The sequence below is a fragment of the Typha latifolia genome, chromosome 8, assembly GCF_019914945.1.
Source record: "Typha latifolia isolate L0001 chromosome 8, TyphaL0001v2, whole genome shotgun sequence".
NCBI classification, from domain to species: domain Eukaryota; kingdom Viridiplantae; phylum Streptophyta; class Magnoliopsida; order Poales; family Typhaceae; genus Typha; species Typha latifolia.
Window position 1 is genome coordinate 8212451 of NC_133093.1, and position 21864 is coordinate 8234314.

A 21864-nucleotide genomic window follows, 5' to 3' on the forward strand; every position below is an offset into this window, starting at 1 on the left:
CCAAACACGTCTTACAGGGTCCAGAGGCAATTCAAGGCATCCAATCCATAGAAGAAATTTTCACCTAAAGGAGCTTCGTTTTCTACAAAATTATGAAAAGTTATTTATCTGAGTGCTTGTCAAATACCGCATATTCTAACACATGATTTCTTAGATGTCTTAGTGAACAAAGACATAAGTGATCCAGGTTGGAGACAATCAATCGAAGGGAACCTAATTTCTCAGAGTAGTTCATTCAATTGCCATTGGTGTGGTGGAAATAATTTTAGGAGAATCTTATATCTATAATTTATTTGTGTGTGATCAGCTCTATACTTCTTTTTTTTCTCTCTGAGAAATATTTTCCACCTTAAAAAGCTCATGTCTCGATTTCATGCATTTTCCTTTGGTCTTGGTCTTACACTTTCCATGTGTCTTTGGACCTACCTTATTTATTTCTCCATAAAAAATTTCAGCTTCTAATACCAATCAACTCTAATAGAATTGGTAGATGTCTTACTCATGAGTTAGACTCCAAGCTTGATAGTTTGGTGGCTTGGCTTAATAGCTCGACAGTGCGGTTGACTTGGAGAAGCAGCGTGACGGTTTGGAATACATCTCGACAGCGTTTGATTTAGAACAATTACTCGACGATACACATAATTTGAAGTTTAGATTATGTAGTTTATTATATTGGCTAAAAGCTTGGTGAAACTTAGCGCTTCTATATTTAGGGAGGGTTAGCTTTTTGTCCATCCCATATCTAGCTTTGGGACTTATGAATGATAAAAAAAATTAGCTTCTAATGACAAGTCTGCGAAAAGACTTTAACAAAAATAAGAATAAATCGCGCCAAAGGTTAATAATCTAACCAAATGGGCCACTTTGAAAGCTTATTTTAATCTCTAAATCTATATTAAAATTTTAATATTTTGTTCACACAAAATGATGAAGCTTGGAGAACAGTGTTTTTTTTCGTCAATTAAGTAGGAAAAGAAGTAAAGTTATTGACTATCGTTATTAATTGTCATAATTATTAAATTTTATTAAATAAAATGTCAATGTTGATCCACAGTGGCATTTTGATTACATTTATTAAATTTTATTAATTCAACATATTTTGTTTAAACAAAATGAGGACGGTTGGAAGGTGCTGTTTTCTCTGTTACACTACTGAAAATTCAGGCCTATATAGGTAGTCATAAAATGTTAATAAATGTAATCAAAATGCCACTGTGGATCAACATTGACATTTATTGATGATTACTCACAATATGTATATTTCTACTTGCTTCATAATAAGAACAAAGTATTAAATGTCTTCAAGATATTTAAGGCTAAAGTAAAGAAATAATATGAAAAGCAAATTAAGATTATGAGATTAGATAGAGGTGGAGAGTACTATGGTAGATATGTAACACCTAAAAAAAAGAGGGTGGGGCATGTGACCCACACGTACCCACCCTCACTTCCCCCTCCCCTTGGCCTATTTTGGCCACACAAAGGGATGCCTTTGTCAGGCCAAGTGGAGAGGAGGGCAGGCCTAGCCCCTCTGCACATGCCACTATTGGCATGCACGGAGGGGGGTGACCTCGGGCAAAGGGCCGTCGCAACCCCCCCCCCCCTCCCCCATGCGGTCCCCCTCTCTCTCTCTCTCTGTGTTTGTTCCCCTCCTCGAGGAGAGCTCGTGCATCACCTCCTCCTCATCCTTTCTTTTCTAGGCGATGACGACACGACACTTTGAGCTGCGCATCGTCACCGTCCATCCTTCCCCAACAAGACAATGATGGTTGGTCGCCGACTTTGGTGCTCTCTCCCCCTCGTGGGGTGGTGGTAGGTGGGGGGAGGGGAGGTGTTGCCTCCCCTCTAGGCAGTGCCCTAGCTTATCTAAGCTGGGGACTGTCGAGCTCAGGCTAGGTTGTGCACAGCCCGAGCACAGCAAGTGCGCCTCAAGTTCGTCAAGCTCAGGCTGGCAGTGCCTATCTCGGGCTGGTGTAGAGCCAGCTTGAGCGTGCCGGCCTTTGGCTGGGCTTGGCTCAACCTGATCACTAGGCTGCAAGCTAGGCTTGGCCCAGCCCGACAAGCTTTGCCTTAGTGCCGGTTTAACCCCCTGCTCGTCAAGCTAGACCTTTTGGGTTTCTTCTCACTTATTCTTGGGGCTGGGCAGGGAATTGAACCGGATTTTCTTTCCTCCTTATCATCATTTATAGCGTTAATATTAATTATCCCCTCTTTCTATTCCTCATAAATTTAAGATTTTGGTGTTGACCTAGTGATCCTGTCGTAGAGTACCCTAAGACCAGCACTCAGCCCAAGGTCGGTCGTGATTAGGTGGGGACTACTCATTACCAGAAATTTTAAGCGAGTCTAGGCAAGTGGTCTATCCACTCTTGAATTATTATTTGATGTGATAAATGACAGCATGAACTTATATGACCTACTAATCATTGCAATGTAGCAAAAATCTATCTAATTAACATGTTGTTTGACATGATTTGTTATTAATTTAAATATGATATGCCACATGCTTAGATATCTTGCTTACTATCCTGTTATGCTAGTCTTGTTTATCTTACTATTACACTTGCACACATGCACGACCTGAAAGCATACGATTTCTACACCGACACTTCCCTAGCTAGGGTTATGGGCGGGGGATATTTATAGTATTATATATCATAGCCTACGTCTGAGGTTTTAGTTTGTGGATCCCAAATAATTAGGCAGCCATTTCGCTGGGCGATGGGCAATTTATTATCGATCAATGAGAATCAACCCCTTTAGGGAATTTAAACTAGAAAGTAAGGATAGGATGACGTAGACCTAGTGGTACCCGATGATGTAGAGAAAAGGCGTTCGTGAGTAACGGCTCATGAGATTACCGCACCATGATCCAATGATGTAGAGCCGCGGGCTCAGATGGTCATATCGATGCGCGGTACTGACTTAGGTGATGTGCTTATAACTGAGGTCCTTAGTCTATAAAGACGGACAAGCGGTCATGCTATTCGTCGGATTACAGGTAGGCTATTCTATCGCCAGGGTCTACCCTCCCTTGAGGGCCACTATGATTGTTGAGCAAATGTGGATGGTCGAGGGCCTGTGTAAGGAGGCATGTCATGTATAAACAATGGATGAAATAATTGTAGTCTTGTCGGACCATGCTTGCCATTTCATGACATGTATACTTCAATTTATGTCATATATTTCTCTGCATAGTGCACTTTTTAGTATCTTATTTTGAGCTAGGTATGTTATTATTCATGATGATTAACTAGCGATCGTGCCACTTGCTGAGTGTTAGGCTCATTTCGTGGCGGGATGCCTAGCAGCAACTAGCTAGTAGGGCGATATGCTTTTTATTTTCATGCTTTATTCTGAACTTATATTAAGGGATCTATGTCCCCTTATTGTAGCTACTCCGAGCATGTACTTTTGTAAGGGATTCTTACCCCTTTGTTATTATATTATGGATAAATTTGCTATGGCCTGTAGGCTCCCTTCTCTACTTTTCGATTAATTTATTTGGGTTCCTTGTTTTGATGGCGTGTTGTTGAGCTCTTAAACGCCATGTCACTCTTACGCGAGGGTTAAGCCTCGTGAGAGTCACATGGCGATGTTTGGTTGTTACAAGATACACTAAGAATGGACAAGCACCTGGTCTGTTTGCTAAGTTTCTTCATGAGTATGGAATAATTGCCTAATACACTATGCATGATTCACCGAATTAGAATGGTGGTAGAAAGAAAAAATCGAACATTGTTAGACATGGTGCAGAGTATGCTTAGCAGCTCCAATATTTTTAAATCCTTGTGGACTGAAACACTAAAGATGATAGTATATACATTAAACTGAGTTCCAACCAAGACTATCTCAAAGACACTATTTGAATTATTGAAATGATAGAAACTGAGTTTGCAACATATGTGCGTTAGGAGATGTTTGTCTAAAGTAAGGATCTATAATACATAAGAGAAAAGGCTGGACCCAAGGACCAATAGTGGGTATTTCGTTGGATATACCAAAAAGTCTAAAGGTTACAGATTTTTATTGTCCATCTCATATCACTAGAATTATAAAATTGAGAAATGCAAAATTTCTTGAATATGACTTGATGAGTAGGAGTGATCAAATCGAAAGTATAGTTTTTGATACTGATCATTTAGAGTTTCAACCTTCCACTTCAGGTGATAGATTATTAATTATTCATAAGGCCCCTCAAGTACAAACTAGTGTTGAACAACCAATCATAAAAATTCCTCAAGCAGTTGACAATATTTTGGTAGATCAAGTTGTTTAGGAGATGCATGAAACTTCTAAACAATAAGTTGCACCTCATACTTCTCGAAAAAAGAATAGTGTGACATTAAGAAGATCTATTATAATTAAGAGTTCAATTGCCATGAAAGATGAGATGAGTTCCATGAAGAGTAACAAAGTTTGGAATCTTATTAAGTTGGCTATTGGTGCGAAGCCATAAGTTGTAAATGGGTCTTTAAGACTAAAAGGGGCTCACCAAGTGAAATTGAGAGATACAAGGTGAGACTCGTTGCTAAGGGATTCACTTAGAAAGCAGGAATCGATTACACGAATTATATTGGCATTAGTAGCCCATTCTGATTTTGAGTTGCAACAAATAGATGTGCAAACGATATTTCTTAATGGAGATCGTGAGGAGGAAATTATATGAAACAACTTGAAGGATTCCTCTCAAATAGTGGTGAGCATTTAGTTTGAAAGCTTGAGGAATCCATAATCCATATATGGTTTAAAACAAGCATCCCTCAAATGTATTCTAAATTCCATGGGGTAATTTTCATTCGGATTTGTTGAAAATCTCATTGATCAATGCATATACTAAAAGGTTAGTGAGAGTAATATATGTTTTCTTATTCTATATATAGATAATATTTTACTTGCAACCAATGATAAGGGCTTGCTTCATAAGGTGAAACAAATTTTTTCTAAAAATTTTGATATGAAAGATATGAGTGAGGCGTCTTATGTTATTGCCATTAATTCATAGAGATAGATTTCGAGGTATTTTAGGTCTGTCGCAAGAAATCTATATCTAAAAAGTTTTGGAGAGATTTTGAATGAAGAATTATTCACTGAAATCTATCTTTGCTGTTTGTGTTGATTCACATAAATCAACAACTGGATTTATTTTCATGATAGTTGGTGGAGTTGTATCATGGAGGAGTGTCAAGCAGACCTTGACTGCCACTTCTACTATGAAAGCCGGGTTCATTTCTTATTTTGAGGCTACTTCACATGGTGTATGGCTTAAGAGTTTCATATCTAAGCTTAGAATTCTAGATTCTATTTTTATGCCATTAAGAATTTTCTACAACAATTTAGCAGTTGTTTTTATAACTATGAATAACAAAAGTGGAAGTCGAAGTAAACACATCGACATTAACTATTTAGCCATAAGGGAACGTGTGAAGGACAAAAAAAGTGGTCGTTGAGCACATAAGCACTAAATTAATGATCGTTGATCCTTTGACTTTGTTGAAAATCTCATTGATCAATGCATATACTAAAAGGTTAGTGAGAGTAAGATATGTTTTCTTATTCTATATGTAGATAATATTTTACTTGCAACTAATGATAAGGGCTTACTTCATAAGGTGAAATAATTTCTTTCTAAAATTTTTGATATGAAAGTATGGGTGAGGCGTCTTATGTTATTGGCACTAAGATTCATAAAGATAGATCTCGAGGTATTTTAGGTCTGTCGCAAAAAATCTATATCTGAAAAGTTTTGGAGAGATTTTGGATGAAGGATTATTCATTGAAATCTATATCTAGAGACTACAAGCTTATGTATAGATAAATAGAAAATTCAGAAGTGATTGGATACTCAGATTCTGACTTCGCTGTTTGTGTTGATTCACATAAATCAACATCTTGATTTATTTTCATGATAGCTGGTGGAGTTGTATTATGGAGGAGTGTCAAGCAGACCTTGATTGCCACTTCTACTAAGGAAGTCGAGTTCGTTTATTATTTTGAGGTTACTTCACATGGTGTATGACTTAAGAGTTTCATATCTAAGCTTAGAATTATAGATTCTATTTTTATACTATTTAAGAATTTTCGACAGCTATTCAGCTGCTGTTTTTATAACTATGAATAACAAAAGTGGAAGTTGAAGTAAATATATCGACATTAAGTATTTAGCCATAAGGGAATGTGTGAAGGAAAAAAGAAGTGGTCATTGAGCACATAAGCACTAAATTAATGATCATTGATTCTTTGACTAAAGGCATACCACCAATAAAATTAAAGATCATGTAGAGAAAATAAGACTTGATTCCACTATGTAATTATGTATGCAATATATGAATGAAACTTTTATAATTGTAATGTTTTCTCATATTAATGTGCACCTTAAGTATTTGATAAAATTTATAGGACCAAGAATAAAACATAGAGTTTATTCATTAAGTATTACTATATAAAGTATAATACTTGAAAACTAAATACATCATAATACATAGAAGGTAATACTTGTTATTAGAGAACTTATCATCATGACTCGTGTGTTTATTTCTTAAAAAAATAATCAATGAGATTAAGTTAATGGATCAATCAGGTCAAACGTATAGACCAAGTGGGAGAATGTAACCATTTTTTACTTTTAACCCAATTTATTATAGTCCAAACATTTTTCTTTCTTATACCAAATATTCATGATGATTAAAATATTTTCTCATTGATTAGATGAAGATTTTCTTATGAGATTAACGTTTATTTTTAATATAATAACTCATAGCCATGAAGCTTGACGGGAGCTAGGCTATATATAGTGAATATGATTCCTAAGCTCATTCACTCAATTCAGAAAAGCCACCCCATTAGTTTAGAGTGTTTGTGAGCTTAAAAGAGTCAAAACTAACATGAAAAAAATCATAAAGTTTGAAATGTGAACTTGAACACCAATGGTCAGAGATATATGTCTTATGGGTCTTTAGTTTTCAATCATTTAGAGAGTTTAATTCTATATTGTGGATCATATTCTTTTATTCTTAAATGAGGTACCTAGTCACATACAAAGCTCATAATAAGAGCTTCAACTCTAAACAAATTGTTATGCCAATGGAAATGGATTTAGACGACAAACCGGCGTGCACACCAAGGGTTGAGCTCTTGGAAGTGTGATCCCTGGACCCTCCGTCATGTCTACCGGGCCATTGACTTTCCAATCAAAGCATTGTATCATTGCTGCAAGAGTAGGCTGGATGACAAGTAGTGCCAACGAAGCACCTGGGCAGCTTCTTCTTCCACCCCCAAATGGAAGCATATGGAAATGCTGACCTCTTATATCAATTGCTTGCTGCTCTCCTTCCATGAATCTTTCTGGATAAAATTTTAGTGGGTCTTTCCAATAATTTGGATCTCTATTAATGGCCCATGTATTAATGAACAGTCTAGTTTTTGCAGGGATGTCATATTCGCCGACGGTACAGTCCGTTGTAGACATCCGAGGGATTAATGGGCCAGAAGGATAGAGTCGTAATGTCTCTTTCACAATGGCCTGTAGGTATGGAAGGTTGGGGATATCAGACTCATCAACTAGCCTACTTTTTCCAATAACTAAATCGATCTCTTCTACTACTTTATGTAGGACACTTGGGTGGTTGATTAGCTCGGCTAATGCCCATTCAATTGTTATTCCAGATGTATCGGAGCCAGCAATGAAGATATCCTGAGAAATAAAACAGATAAGTATCCTAAGTATGGTAAATTATGTTCTCCGCTAGCTTCGTCAAATATAAATAGTGAGGAATATTTGATGAGGATTCTATTTCTTTGAGTTGTTGAACAATCTTTTTTAAGTTACCTCTAAGAGACTAACAGTACTTCAGTGATATTTCTTGTCTATCATGCTTGACTACTAGAAGATTATAGATAAAATACAAAACTAACTACAATAACAAAAAAACTTAAAGAAAATTTAATTAAATTATATCTTTTCGTAGTTATATATATATATATATATTACTATATTAAAATTAATATAAAATAAAATTTGATAATCGATAGAGATAGATAATCAAATTTAGACTAAACTCTATCTTCTATAGAGATAAAAAAAATCAAATTTAAATTAAACTCTATCTCCTAATATTAAATAATATCTTATATAATTAAGAAATAATAATACGCAATCTTCTTAAAGAACTACTGAAGTAATATACCATGGTTAGAACCGGTACCGGGAAACCTACACTTCATTTTGAAAATTGGCTATCATTAAGATTATAAATTTTAGAGGAATATTAAAGTATTTACTTAGAAAATAAAATATAAAAATCACTAGAAACATAGATTTTCATAGTAGTTGGTTAATTAATACGGTGGATAGGTCTGAGTTCAAATCCTGTCTAAGATAAGTCGATTTCTTCGGGCTTACATTTCTAACAGCAAAGTTTAGAGATATTTCCTGATGCTCTTGCAGGATCGCCGATTGACAGGAAAAAAGAAGATTGATTTTATACCGTACCTGAATAAAAGCCTTGATGTTGTCCATGGTTAGCCTAATCTCTGACTCTTTATCTTCGTATATATCAAGTAAGATGTCCAAGAAATCCTTCACTCTCTCCCCATCTCCACCAATCAATCCCATCTCCTTCTTCGTCCTCCTTTCCTCCTCCTTCTTCTTCAATATCCTCTCCATCAGCTCATCAAAGCTCTTCCGTGTCACCTCAAACCTCTTCTTGAACCCTTGCAAATCCAACTTCTCGAATACTCCAATGTAGTCCCCCAAGTTAAACTTCCCCGTCAGCTCCGCCACCTCCTTCACGACATGCCTCACCGTCTCAGCATCTTTATCATTCTCCGAGCACCTCATGCTCAGCGCCATTGTCGAGACAATGTTGTTCGCATGCTTCATGATCTCCCCACCAACGTGGAAAGCTCTCCCTTGCTCTGCCATGGATGAAATATGATTCACAAGCCTGTGTAGCTCTTCCTGTCTCACATGCTTGAGCTGTCCGAGAGCGCGGTTGCCGAGGAGATCCGTCATGAAGAGCTTCTTGATGAATCTCCAGTAAGGGCCGTAGGGGGCGAAGGCGAAGGATGATGAATTGAACAAGAGATATTTGACAGCGGCGGACTCCGGGCGATCGGAGAAGATGGCATCGTGATCTTTGAGGAAGAGTCTAGCGGTATCGGCGGAGCAGGCGACGACGCAAGGGACGGAGCCAAGGCGGAGGTGGAGAAGGGGGCCGTGGCGTAGGGAGAGCTTGTAGAGGGCTTGGTGGGGGATTGGACCGAGGAGGTGAAGGTGGCCGAGGATGGGAAGGGAGAAAGGGCTCGGCAGAAGCCGAAGGCCGGTGGGCGAATTAGAGAAGAAGAAGTGGCGGATGAGGAAGATGGAGAGGAGAGAGATGAGAGAGATGGTGATGTAGGAGTTGGCGTACTCTGCTAATACTATTTCCATGGCCATGTTATCGTGTTTGTGGGATTCCATTGGTTGCCCTGATTTATAGGCATATCCCTCTTGACTCTCCTCCTACTCTAGTTTTTTCCCATTTTTTTAAGACTTTTTTTTCGATATGTTTTACATAATTGTCGGTGAAATTCTCAAAATTATCATTATATCGTTCAAAGTATCATAATTGCTACTGAAATTATTTACATTTTCAAAATATCATTACAATTAATTGTTAACCAAAGAAGAAGCGCTCTTTTTTAAATTTAGAATATATAATAAGTATCAATAGGGGTGGCAAATTTTGACCTGACCCGATAACCCGACACGATAACCCGACTCTTAATCGGGTTTGAGTTTAGTATAATCAGGTTCGGGTCATAAACATGTCAACCTGTCTAACCCGTTTAATAATCGGGTCCTGTTCGGGTTTATATAGGTGACCCGTTTTGACCCGTATGACCCATTTAAGTATATGGGTTGGGTCCTATCGGGTCGAGGTAACCCACTAATCCGCTAACTTGCAACCCATATATACATAAGGTAAAGTCAAAAACCTAAATCACACTCCACTCTCCAGTCTCCACCCTCCAGCCGCAGCCGCCTCATCTCACCAAAAGGGGAAAAACACTTCGCCGCGCCTCCTCTCTCTCCGATCGCTATCTGCCGCATACGGCCTGCCGCCGTGACCTAGGTAGACGTAGTGGTCATGGTAGGCGGTGATGATGGTGTTAGATAACAAATTTAGTGATAGCGGCCTCTATGCGGACTTCAACGGCCTCCTGGCCATCGTAGACGTGGTAGAAGCCACGGATGAGCTTCGCCTTGTATAGGGAGTCGGCGGCGATCTCCATGCGACGCATGGTGGATATGGTTTGGAAGGAGAGGAGCTCGGAGGAGGTCGTGTCGACGGAGCAAGAGAGGGGATTGATCCGGTTGCTGGTGAAGGGGATGCTCGTCTCAGTTGTTAGGGTTTCGTCGCCGGAAGCGGAGGAGAAGCCATGAGGAGTGACAGAGAGGAAGCGGATGGAGAAGGTGGAAGAAGAAGAGAGGTGATGAAGGAACGCCATGGCCGTAGTCTCCTGTAAAATAGGAAGGCAGAGAAGGAAGAAGAGCAAGTATTTTATTATTATTAAAAAAAAATTTTGAAATTTAGGAAGAAGAGCCAGTAGAGGAAATGTTAATACTTTGGTGGGAATGTGACACATGTTTGGCCTGAGGAGATGAACATATATGGATTAGTATTGTAATTTTAATTATGTATGAGTTTTGAGTAGTAATAAGCTATTTTATATGTATAATACATTATAAATCAAAAAATATTAAATTTTATATAAGATTTATATTAAACGGGTCGGGTTAACGTGTCGGGTTAACACGACCTATTTAAATATACGGGTTAGACGGGTCGTGTTAGCGTGTTGTGTTAACCCGATTCATTTATTAAACGGGTTAGGCGGGTCGGATCGTGTTACCCGTTTATTAATCGGGTCGTGTTCGTGTTTACCAAATGCAACCCGTTTACTAATCGAGTCGTGTTCGTGTCAAGTTAAAGTTGACCCGACCCGAATTTAACCCGACCCGATTGCCACCCCTAAGTATCAATCATCTTTATCTTACATAAAATAAAATATTTTCTGCTATTGATATTGGATATAATATTGAATAGCTTTTAAATTATTTTTAATAATTTATACAGGGCAAAATAGTTGTTTTCATAATATAAGTTATATTTTAATTATGATTAGTTAGATTTCACTAAGTGGGCATTTTGAAGGAGCATAATAGACTTTGAGGTAATTTTAATATTTTGAAGCATAGAGCGTCAATAATAATATTTTAAAAGAAAATTAGGTGGCAATAACGTAATAACCTCTCTCTTTTTTTTGGTAATATGGTATGAAGAGAAATATCTAACAAGGCATCGGCATGTCTAAAATCCAGTCACCCTCACTCATTTTCTTTACAATTTTAATAAAAACAATTTAGCAAATAAAAAATAAAGGCACCCAAAGAAAGACAAATAATTTAATATAAACCTCTTTTGACTGAGTTTTTGACACATGAACCCTCACTGTGGAAGAGCTCGGTGAAATAGACAATCGTGGAAAAATTTGGCAAACTTCAAATAGTCAATAACTCATTCCAAATTTCCAACTAATAAACATAAATTGACCAAACCTCAGAGTTTAGTATTAAGAAGAAAGGGAGAACCTGCTAGTAATGAATACTGTATTCGCATTCTTACGTAAGGTATCGTCACTCATGAAGACTAATTAACAAATGAAACATAAAGGCATCGTGAAATTGACAACTAATTCAATACAAGCCTTTTCTTTCTCTCTAGCTAACAATTCACCCTCGACTTCTCTCCATCTAACAATTGAGACGGGTAGTCCGAGATGATTACGTAATGCGATTTTGAAACCGATAGTGAGAAATCCATTTTAGGTCTGTCGCAAAAAATCTATATTTGAAAAGTTTTGGAGTGATTTTGGATGAAGGATTATTCACTGAAATCTATATCTAAAGACTACAAGCTTATGTATAGATAAATAGAAAATTCAGAAGTGATTCGATACTCAGATTCTGACTTCGCTGTTTGTGTTGATTCACATAAATCAACATCTTGATTTATTTTCATGATAGCTAGTGGAGTTGTATTATGGAGGAGTGTTAAGCAGACCTTGATTGCCACTTCTACTAAGGAAGTCGAGTTCGTTTATTATTTTGAGGTTACTTCACATGGTGTATGACTTAAGAGTTTCATATCTAAGTTTAGAATTATAGATTCTATTTTTATACTATTTAAGAATTTTCGATAGCTATTCAGCTGCTGTTTTTATAACTATGAATAACAAAAGTGGAAGTTGAAGTAAATATATCGACATTAAGTATGTAGCCATAAGGGAATGTGTGAAGGAAAAAAGAAGTGGTCCTTGAGCACATAAGCACTAAATTAATGATCATTGATTCTTTGACTAAAGGCATACCACCAATAAAATTAAAGATCATGTAGAGAAAATAAGAATTGATTCCACTATGTAATTATATACACAATATATGAATGAAACTTTTATAATTGTAATGTTTTCTCATATTAATGTGCACCTTAATTACTTGAGAAAATTCATAGGACCAAGAATAAAACATAGAGTTTATTCATTAAGTATTACTATATAAAGTATAATATTTGAGAACTAAATACATCATAATACATAGAAAGTAATACTTGTTATCAAAGAACTTATCATCATGACTTGTGAGTTTATTTTAAAAAAGATAATCAATGGGATTAAGTTAATGGATCAATTAGGTCAAACATATAGACCAAGTGAGAGAATGTAACCATTTTTTACTTTTAACCTAATTTATTATGGTCCAAACGTTTTTTTTTTTCTTATATCAAACATTCATATTGATTACAATATTTTCTCATTGATTAGATGAAGATTTTCTTATGAGATGAACGTTTTTTTTCAATATGATAACTCATAGCCATGAAACTTGACGGGAGCTAGACTATATATAGTGAATATGATTCCTAAGCTCATTCACTCAATTCAAAAAAACCACACCATTAGTTTAGAGTGTTTGAGAGCTTAAAAGAGTCAAAACTAACATGAGAAAACTCATAAAGTTTGAAATGTGAATTTGAACACCAATGGTCAGAGATATATAATCTTTTAGGTCTTTAATTTTCAATCATTTAGAGAGTTTAATTCTATATTGTGGATCATATTCTTTTATTCTTAAATGAGGTACCTAGTCACATACAAAGCTCATAATAAGGGCTTCAACTCTACTAATAGCTTCTCAGAGAAAATCATAGTTTTATTTTGGCTGTGGCAAGAAAATCCGTTGGCTAAACAAATTGTTATGCCAATGGAAATGGATTTAGACGACAAACTGGCGTGCACACCAAGGGTTGAGCTCTTGGAAGCGTGATACCCGGACCCTCCGTCATGTCTACCGGGCCATTGACTTTCCAATCAAAGCACTGTATCATTGCTGCAAGAGTAGGCTGGATGACAAGTAGTGCCAAGGAAGCACCTGGGCAGCTTCTTCTACCACCCCAAATGGAAGCATATGGAAATGCTGCCCTCTTATATCAATTGCTTGTTGCTCTCCTTCCATGAATCTTTCTGGATAAAACTTTAGTGGGTCTTTCCAATAATTTGGATCTCTATTAATGGCCCATGTATTAATGAACACCCTAGTTTTTGCAGGGATGTCATATTCGCCGACAGTACAGTCCGATGTAGACATCCGTGGGATTAATGGGCCAGAAGGATAAAGTCGTAGTGTCTCTTTCACAATGGCTTGTAGATATGGAAGGTTGTGGATATCAGACTCATCAACTAGCCTACTTTTGCCAACGACTGAATCGATCTCTGCTACCACTTTTTGTAGGACACTTGGATGGTTTATCAGCTCTGCTAATGCCCATTCAATTGTTATTCCAGATGTATCGGATCCGGCAACGAAGATATCCTAAGAAATGAAACAGATAAGTATCCTATGTATGGTAAATTATGTTCTGCACTAGCTTCGTCATTTGTAAATAATGAGGAATATTTGATGAGGATTCTATTTCTTTGAGTTGCTGAATATTTCTTGTCATTTGTCTTGCTTGACTACTCTTAGGTTATAGATAATATACAAAACAAACTACAATAACAAAAAAAAAAAAAAAAACTTAATGAAAATTTAATTAAATTCTATTCTTTTTATAATTATATATATATATTTGTTATTTTCAAATAAACTTAAAATAAATTTTGATAAGATAAAAAAAAATCGAATTTAGACTAAACTCTATAGAGATAAAAATCAAATTTAAATTATACTCTATCTCCTAATATTAAATAATATCTCATATAATCAGGACATAATAATGAGTAATCTTGTTGAAGAACTACTGGACTAATATACCATGGTGTTGGAACCAGTACCGGGAAACCTAAACTTAATTTGAAAATTGGCTATCATAATAGATAAAGATTGTAAATGTTAGTGAAATATAGAAGTATTTGCTTAGAAGATAAAATATAGAAATCATTCTTCCCAAAGTTTAGAGATATTCCCTGAGGCTCTTGCAGATAGCCGATTGACACGGAAAAAGAAGACTGATTTTTTACCGTACCTGAATAAAAGCCTTGATGTTGTCCATGGTTAGCCTAATCTCTGCCTCTTTATCTTCGTATATATCAAGTAAGACGTCCAAGAAATCCTTCACTCTCTCCCCATCTCCACCACTCAACCCCATCTCCTTCTTCGTCCTCCTCTCCTCCTCCTTCTTCTTCAATATCCTCTCCATCAGCTCATCAAAGCTCTTCCGTGTCACCTCAAACCTCTTCTTGAACCCTTGCAAATCCAACTTCTCGAATACTCCAATGTAGTCCCCCAAGTTAAACTTCCCCGTCAGCTCCGCCACCTCCTTCACGACATGCCTCACCGTCTCAGCATCTTTATCATTCTCCGAGCACCTCATGCTCAGCGCCATTGTCGAGACAATGTTGTTCGCATGCTTCATGATCTCCCCACCAACGTGGAAAGCTCTCCCTTGCTCTGCCATCGATGAAATATGACTCACAAGCCTGAGTAGCTCTTCCCGTCTCACATGATTGAGTTGTCCGAGAGCGCGGTTGCCGAGGAGATCCGTCATGAAGAGCTTCTTCATGAATCTCCAGTAAGGGCCGTAGGGGGCGAAGGTGAAGGATGATGAATTGAACAAGAGATATTTGACAGCGGCGGACTCTGGGCGATCGGAGAAGATGGCATCGTGATCTTTGAGGAAGAGTCTAGCGGTATCGGCGGAGCAGGCGACGACGCAAGGGACGGAGCCAAGGCGGAGGTGGAGAAGGGGGCCGTGGCGTACGGAGAGCTTGTACAGGGCTTGGTGGGGGATTGGACCGAGGAGGTGAAGGTGGCCGAGGATGGGAAGGGAGAAAGGGCTCGGCAGAAGCCGAAGGCCGGTGGGCGAATTAGAGAAGAAGAAGTGGCGGATGAGGAAGATGGAGAGGAGAGAGATGAGAGAGATGGTGATGTAGGAGTTGGCGTACTCTGCTAATACTATTTCCATGGCCATGTTATCGTGTTTGTGGGATTCCATTGGTTGCCCTGATTTATAGGCATATCCCTCTTGACTCTCCTCCTACTCTAGTTTTTTCCCTTTTTTTTAAGACTTTTTTTTCGATATGTTTTACATAATTGTCGGTGAAATTCTCAAAATTATCATTATATCGTTCAAAGTATCATAATTGCTACTGAAATTATTTACATTTTCAAAATATCATTACAATTAATTGTTAACCAAAGAAGAAGCGCTCTTTTTTAAATTTAGAATATATAATAAGTATCAATAGGGGTGGCAAATTTTGACCTGACCCGATAACCCGACACGATAACCTGACTCTTAATCGGGTTTGAGTTTAGTATAATCAGGTTCGGGTCATAAACATGTCAACCTGTCTAACCCGTTTAATAATCGGGTCCTGTTCGGGTTTATATAGGTGACCCGTTTTGACCCGTATGACCCATTTAAGTATATGGGTTGGGTCCGGTCGGGTCGAGGTAACCCACTAATCCGCTAACTTGCAACCCATATATACATAAGGTAAAGTCAAAAACCTAAATCACACTCCACTCTCCAGTCTCCACCCTCCAGCCGCAGCCGCCTCATCTCACCAAAAGGGGAAAAACACTTCGCCGCGCCTCCTCTCTCTCCGATCGCTATCTGCCGCATACGGCCTGCCGCCGTGACCTAGGTAGACGTAGTGGTCATGGTAGGCGGTGATGATGGTGTTAGATAACAAATTTAGTGATAGCGGCCTCTATGCGGACTTCAACGGCCTCCTGGCCGTCGTAGACGTGGTAGAAGCCACGGATGAGCTTCGCCTTGTATAGGGAGTCGGCGGCGATCTCCATGCGACGCATGGTGGATATGGTTTGGAAGGAGAGGAGCTCGGAGGAGGTCGTGTCGACGGAGCAAGAGAGGGGATTGATCCTATTCTTTGGTGAAGGGGATGCTCGTCTCAGTTGTTAGGGTTTCGTCGCCGGAAGCGGAGGAGAAGCCATGAGGAGTGACAGAGAGGAAGCGGATGGAGAAGGTGGAAGAAGAAGAGAGGTGACGAAGGAACGCCATGGCCGTAGTCTCCTGTAAAATAGGAAGGCAGAGAAGGAAGAAGAGCAAGTATTTTATTATTATTAAAAAAAAATTTTGAAATTTAGGAAGAAGAGCCAGTAGAGGAAATGTTAATACTTTGGTGGGAATGTGACACATGTTTGGCCTGAGGAGATGAACATATATGGATTAGTATTGTAATTTTAATTATGTATGAGTTTTGAGTAGTAATAAGCTATTTTATATGTATAATACATTATAAATCAAAAAATATTAAATTTTATATAAGATTTATATTAAACGGGTCGGGTTAACGTGTCGGGTTAACACGACCTATTTAAATATACGGGTTAGACGGGTCGTGTTAGCGTGTTGTGTTAACCCGATTCATTTATTAAACGGGTTAGGCGGGTCGGATCGTGTTACCCGTTTATTAATCGGGTCGTGTTCGTGTTTACCAAATGCAACCCGTTTACTAATCGAGTCGTGTTCGTGTCAAGTTAAAGTTGACCCGACCCGAATTTAACCCGACCCGATTGCCACCCCTAAGTATCAATCATCTTTATCTTACATAAAATAAAATATTTTCTGCTATTGATATTGGATATAATATTGAATAGCTTTTAAATTATTTTTAATAATTTATACAGGGCAAAATAGTTGTTTTCATAATATAAGTTATATTTTAATTATGATTAGTTAGATTTCACTAAGTGGGCATTTTGAAGGAGCATAATAGACTTTGAGGTAATTTTAATATTTTGAAGCATAGAGCGTCAATAATAATATTTTAAAAGAAAATTAGGTGGCAATAACGTAATAACCTCTCTCTTTTTTTTGGTAATATGGTATGAAGAGAAATATCTAACAAGGCATCGGCATGTCTAAAATCCAGTCACCCTCACTCATTTTCTTTACAATTTTAATAAAAACAATTTAGCAAATAAAAAATAAAGGCACCCAAAGAAAGACAAATAATTTAATATAAACCTCTTTTGACTGAGTTTTTGACACATGAACCCTCACTGTGGAAGAGCTCGGTGAAATAGACAATCGTGGAAAAATTTGGCAAACTTCAAATAGTCAATAACTCATTCCAAATTTCCAACTAATAAACATAAATTGACCAAACCTCAGAGTTTAGTATTAAGAAGAAAGGGAGAACCTGCTAGTAATGAATACTGTATTCGCATTCTTACGTAAGGTATCGTCACTCATGAAGACTAATTAACAAATGAAACATAAAGGCATCGTGAAATTGACAACTAATTCAATACAAGCCTTTTCTTTCTCTCTAGCTAACAATTCACCCTCGACTTCTCTCCATCTAACAATTGAGACGGGTAGTCCGAGATGATTACGTAATGCGATTTTGAAACCGATAGTGAGAAATCCATTTTAGGTCTGTCGCAAAAAATCTATATTTGAAAAGTTTTGGAGTGATTTTGGATGAAGGATTATTCACTGAAATCTATATCTAAAGACTACAAGCTTATGTATAGATAAATAGAAAATTCAGAAGTGATTCGATACTCAGATTCTGACTTCGCTGTTTGTGTTGATTCACATAAATCAACATCTTGATTTATTTTCATGATAGCTAGTGGAGTTGTATTATGGAGGAGTGTTAAGCAGACCTTGATTGCCACTTCTACTAAGGAAGTCGAGTTCGTTTATTATTTTGAGGTTACTTCACATGGTGTATGACTTAAGAGTTTCATATCTAAGTTTAGAATTATAGATTCTATTTTTATACTATTTAAGAATTTTCGATAGCTATTCAGCTGCTGTTTTTATAACTATGAATAACAAAAGTGGAAGTTGAAGTAAATATATCGACATTAAGTATGTAGCCATAAGGGAATGTGTGAAGGAAAAAAAGAAGTGGTCCTTGAGCACATAAGCACTAAATTAATGATCATTGATTCTTTGACTAAAGGCATACCACCAATAAAATTAAAGATCATGTAGAGAAAATAAGAATTGATTCCACTATGTAATTATATACACAATATATGAATGAAACTTTTATAATTGTAATGTTTTCTCATATTAATGTGCACCTTAATTACTTGAGAAAATTCATAGGACCAAGAATAAAACATAGAGTTTATTCATTAAGTATTACTATATAAAGTATAATATTTGAGAACTAAATACATCATAATACATAGAAAGTAATACTTGTTATCAAAGAACTTATCATCATGACTTGTGAGTTTATTTTAAAAAGATAATCAATGGGATTAAGTTAATGGATCAATTAGGTCAAACATATAGACCAAGTGAGAGAATGTAACCATTTTTTACTTTTAACCTAATTTATTATGGTCCAAACGTTTTTTTTTTTTCTTATATCAAACATTCATATTGATTACAATATTTTCTCATTGATTAGATGAAGATTTTCTTATGAGATGAACGTTTTTTTCAATATGATAACTCATAGCCATGAAACTTGACGGGAGCTAGACTATATATAGTGAATATGATTCCTAAGCTCATTCACTCAATTCAAAAAAACCACACCATTAGTTTAGAGTGTTTGAGAGCTTAAAAGAGTCAAAACTAACATGAGAAAACTCATAAAGTTTGAAATGTGAATTTGAACACCAATGGTCAGAGATATATAATCTTTTAGGTCTTTAATTTTCAATCATTTAGAGAGTTTAATTCTATATTGTGGATCATATTCTTTTATTCTTAAATGAGGTACCTAGTCACATACAAAGCTCATAATAAGGGCTTCAACTCTACTAATAGCTTCTCAGAGAAAATCATAGTTTTATTTTGGCTGTGGCAGCAAAATCCGTTGGCTAAACAAATTGTTATGCCAATGGAAATGGATTTAGACGACAAACTGGCGTGCACACCAAGGGTTGAGCTCTTGGAAGCGTGATACCCGGACCCTCCGTCATGTCTACCGGGCCATTGACTTTCCAATCAAAGCACTGTATCATTGCTGCAAGAGTAGGCTGGATGACAAGTAGTGCCAAGGAAGCACCTGGGCAGCTTCTTCTACCACCCCCAAATGGAAGCATATGGAAATGCTGCCCTCTTATATCAATTGCTTGTTGCTCTCCTTCCATGAATCTTTCTGGATAAAACTTTAGTGGGTCTTTCCAATAATTTGGATCTCTATTAATGGCCCATGTATTAATGAACACCCTAGTTTTTGCAGGGATGTCATATTCGCCGACAGTACAGTCCGATGTAGACATCCGTGGGATTAATGGGCCAGAAGGATAAAGTCGTAGTGTCTCTTTCACAATGGCTTGTAGATATGGAAGGTTGTGGATATCAGACTCATCAACTAGCCTACTTTTGCCAACGACTGAATCGATCTCTGCTACCACTTTTTGTAGGACACTTGGATGGTTTATCAGCTCTGCTAATGCCCATTCAATTGTTATTCCAGATGTATCGGATCCGGCAACGAAGATATCCTAAGAAATGAAACAGATAAGTATCCTATGTATGGTAAATTATGTTCTGCACTAGCTTCGTCATTTGTAAATAATGAGGAATATTTGATGAGGATTCTATTTCTTTGAGTTGCTGAATATTTCTTGTCATTTGTCTTGCTTGACTACTCTTAGGTTATAGATAATATACAAAACAAACTACAATAACAAAAAAAAAAACTTAATGAAAATTTAATTAAATTCTATTCTTTTTATAATTATATATATATATTTGTTATTTTCAAATAAACTTAAAATAAATTTTGATAAGATAAAAAAATCGAATTTAGACTAAACTCTATAGAGATAAAAATCAAATTTAAATTATACTCTATCTCCTAATATTAAATAATATCTCATATAATCAGGACATAATAATGAGTAATCTTGTTGAAGAACTACTGGACTAATATACCATGGTGTTGGAACCAGTACCGGGAAACCTAAACTTAATTTGAAAATTGGCTATCATAATAGATAAAGATTGTAAATGTTAGTGAAATATAGAAGTATTTGCTTAGAAGATAAAATATAGAAATCATTCTTCCCAAAGTTTAGAGATATTCCCTGAGGCTCTTGCAGATAGCCGATTGACACGGAAAAAGAAGACTGATTTTTTACCGTACCTGAATAAAAGCCTTGATGTTGTCCATGGTTAGCCTAATCTCTGCCTCTTTATCTTCGTATATATCAAGTAAGACGTCCAAGAAATCCTTCACTCTCTCCCCATCTCCACCACTCAACCCCATCTCCTTCTTCGTCCTCCTCTCCTCCTCCTTCTTCTTCAATATCCTCTCCATCAGCTCATCAAAGCTCTTCCGTGTCACCTCAAACCTCTTCTTGAACCCTTGCAAATCCAACTTCTCGAATACTCCAATGTAGTCCCCCAAGTTAAACTTCCCCGTCAGCTCCGCCACCTCCTTCACGACATGCCTCACCGTCTCAGCATCTTTATCATTCTCCGAGCACCTCATGCTCAGCGCCATTGTCGAGACAATGTTGTTCGCATGCTTCATGATCTCCCCACCAACGTGGAAAGCTCTCCCTTGCTCTGCCATCGATGAAATATGACTCACAAGCCTGAGTAGCTCTTCCCGTCTCACATGATTGAGTTGTCCGAGAGCGCGGTTGCCGAGGAGATCCGTCATGAAGAGCTTCTTCATGAATCTCCAGTAAGGGCCGTAGGGGGCGAAGGTGAAGGATGATGAATTGAACAAGAGATATTTGACAGCGGCGGACTCTGGGCGATCGGAGAAGATGGCATCGTGATCTTTGAGGAAGAGTCTAGCGGTATCGGCGGAGCAGGCGACGACGCAAGGGACGGAGCCAAGGCGGAGGTGGAGAAGGGGGCCGTGGCGTACGGAGAGCTTGTACAGGGCTTGGTGGGGGATTGGACCGAGGAGGTGAAGGTGGCCGAGGATGGGAAGGGAGAAAGGGCTCGGCAGAAGCCGAAGGCCGGTGGGCGAATTAGAGAAGAAGAAGTGGCGGATGAGGAAGATGGAGAGGAGAGAGATGAGAGAGATGGTGATGTAGGAGTTGGCGTACTCTGCTAATACTATTTCCATGGCCATGTTATCGTGTTTGTGGGATTCCATTGGTTGCCCTGATTTATAGGCATATCCCTCTTGACTCTCCTCCTACTCTAGTTTTTTCCCTTTTTTTTAAGACTTTTTTTTCGATATGTTTTACATAATTGTCGGTGAAATTCTCAAAATTATCATTATATCGTTCAAAGTATCATAATTGCTACTGAAATTATTTACATTTTCAAAATATCATTACAATTAATTGTTAACCAAAGAAGAAGCGCTCTTTTTTAAATTTAGAATATATAATAAGTATCAATAGGGTGG

The 21864-nt window shown here is 37.5% G+C and overlaps 2 protein-coding genes and 1 pseudogene across 3 annotated transcripts in view; all 3 read right to left on the reverse strand.

Annotated features, from left to right (window-relative positions):
- The window catches only part of LOC140794520 (cytochrome P450 93A2-like), a 37826-nt gene extending 28364 nt beyond the window's left edge, over positions 1–9462 (reverse strand). The window contains exons 1-2 of one of the 2 annotated variants that reach the window (XM_073146615.1): positions 8492–9460; positions 6970–7693 (exon numbers count right to left, since the gene is read on the reverse strand). In XM_073146615.1, the coding sequence (XP_073002716.1) occupies positions 7076–7693; positions 8492–9460 (1587 nt within the window). In that variant the 3' untranslated portion in view covers positions 6970–7075. Of the gene's footprint in view, positions 1–6969; positions 7694–8491 lie in introns of those variants that run through there. The other variant, XM_073146616.1, reaches the window with a different exon arrangement.
- A 3627-nt stretch (positions 9463–13089) lies between these two features.
- LOC140794454 (3,9-dihydroxypterocarpan 6A-monooxygenase-like) lies at positions 13090–15534 on the reverse strand (annotated as a pseudogene).
- Positions 15535–19166: 3632 nt separating this feature from the next.
- LOC140794337 (3,9-dihydroxypterocarpan 6A-monooxygenase-like) lies at positions 19167–21604 on the reverse strand. Its single transcript, XM_073146346.1, has 2 exons — positions 20638–21604; positions 19167–19993 (listed from the first exon to the last, which is right to left on the reverse strand). The coding sequence occupies exons 1-2, from the start codon at positions 21580–21582 to the stop codon at positions 19376–19378; spliced, it is 1563 nt and encodes a 520-aa protein (XP_073002447.1). The 5' UTR covers positions 21583–21604; the 3' UTR covers positions 19167–19375.
- Between the last annotated feature and the right edge of the window lie 260 nt (positions 21605–21864).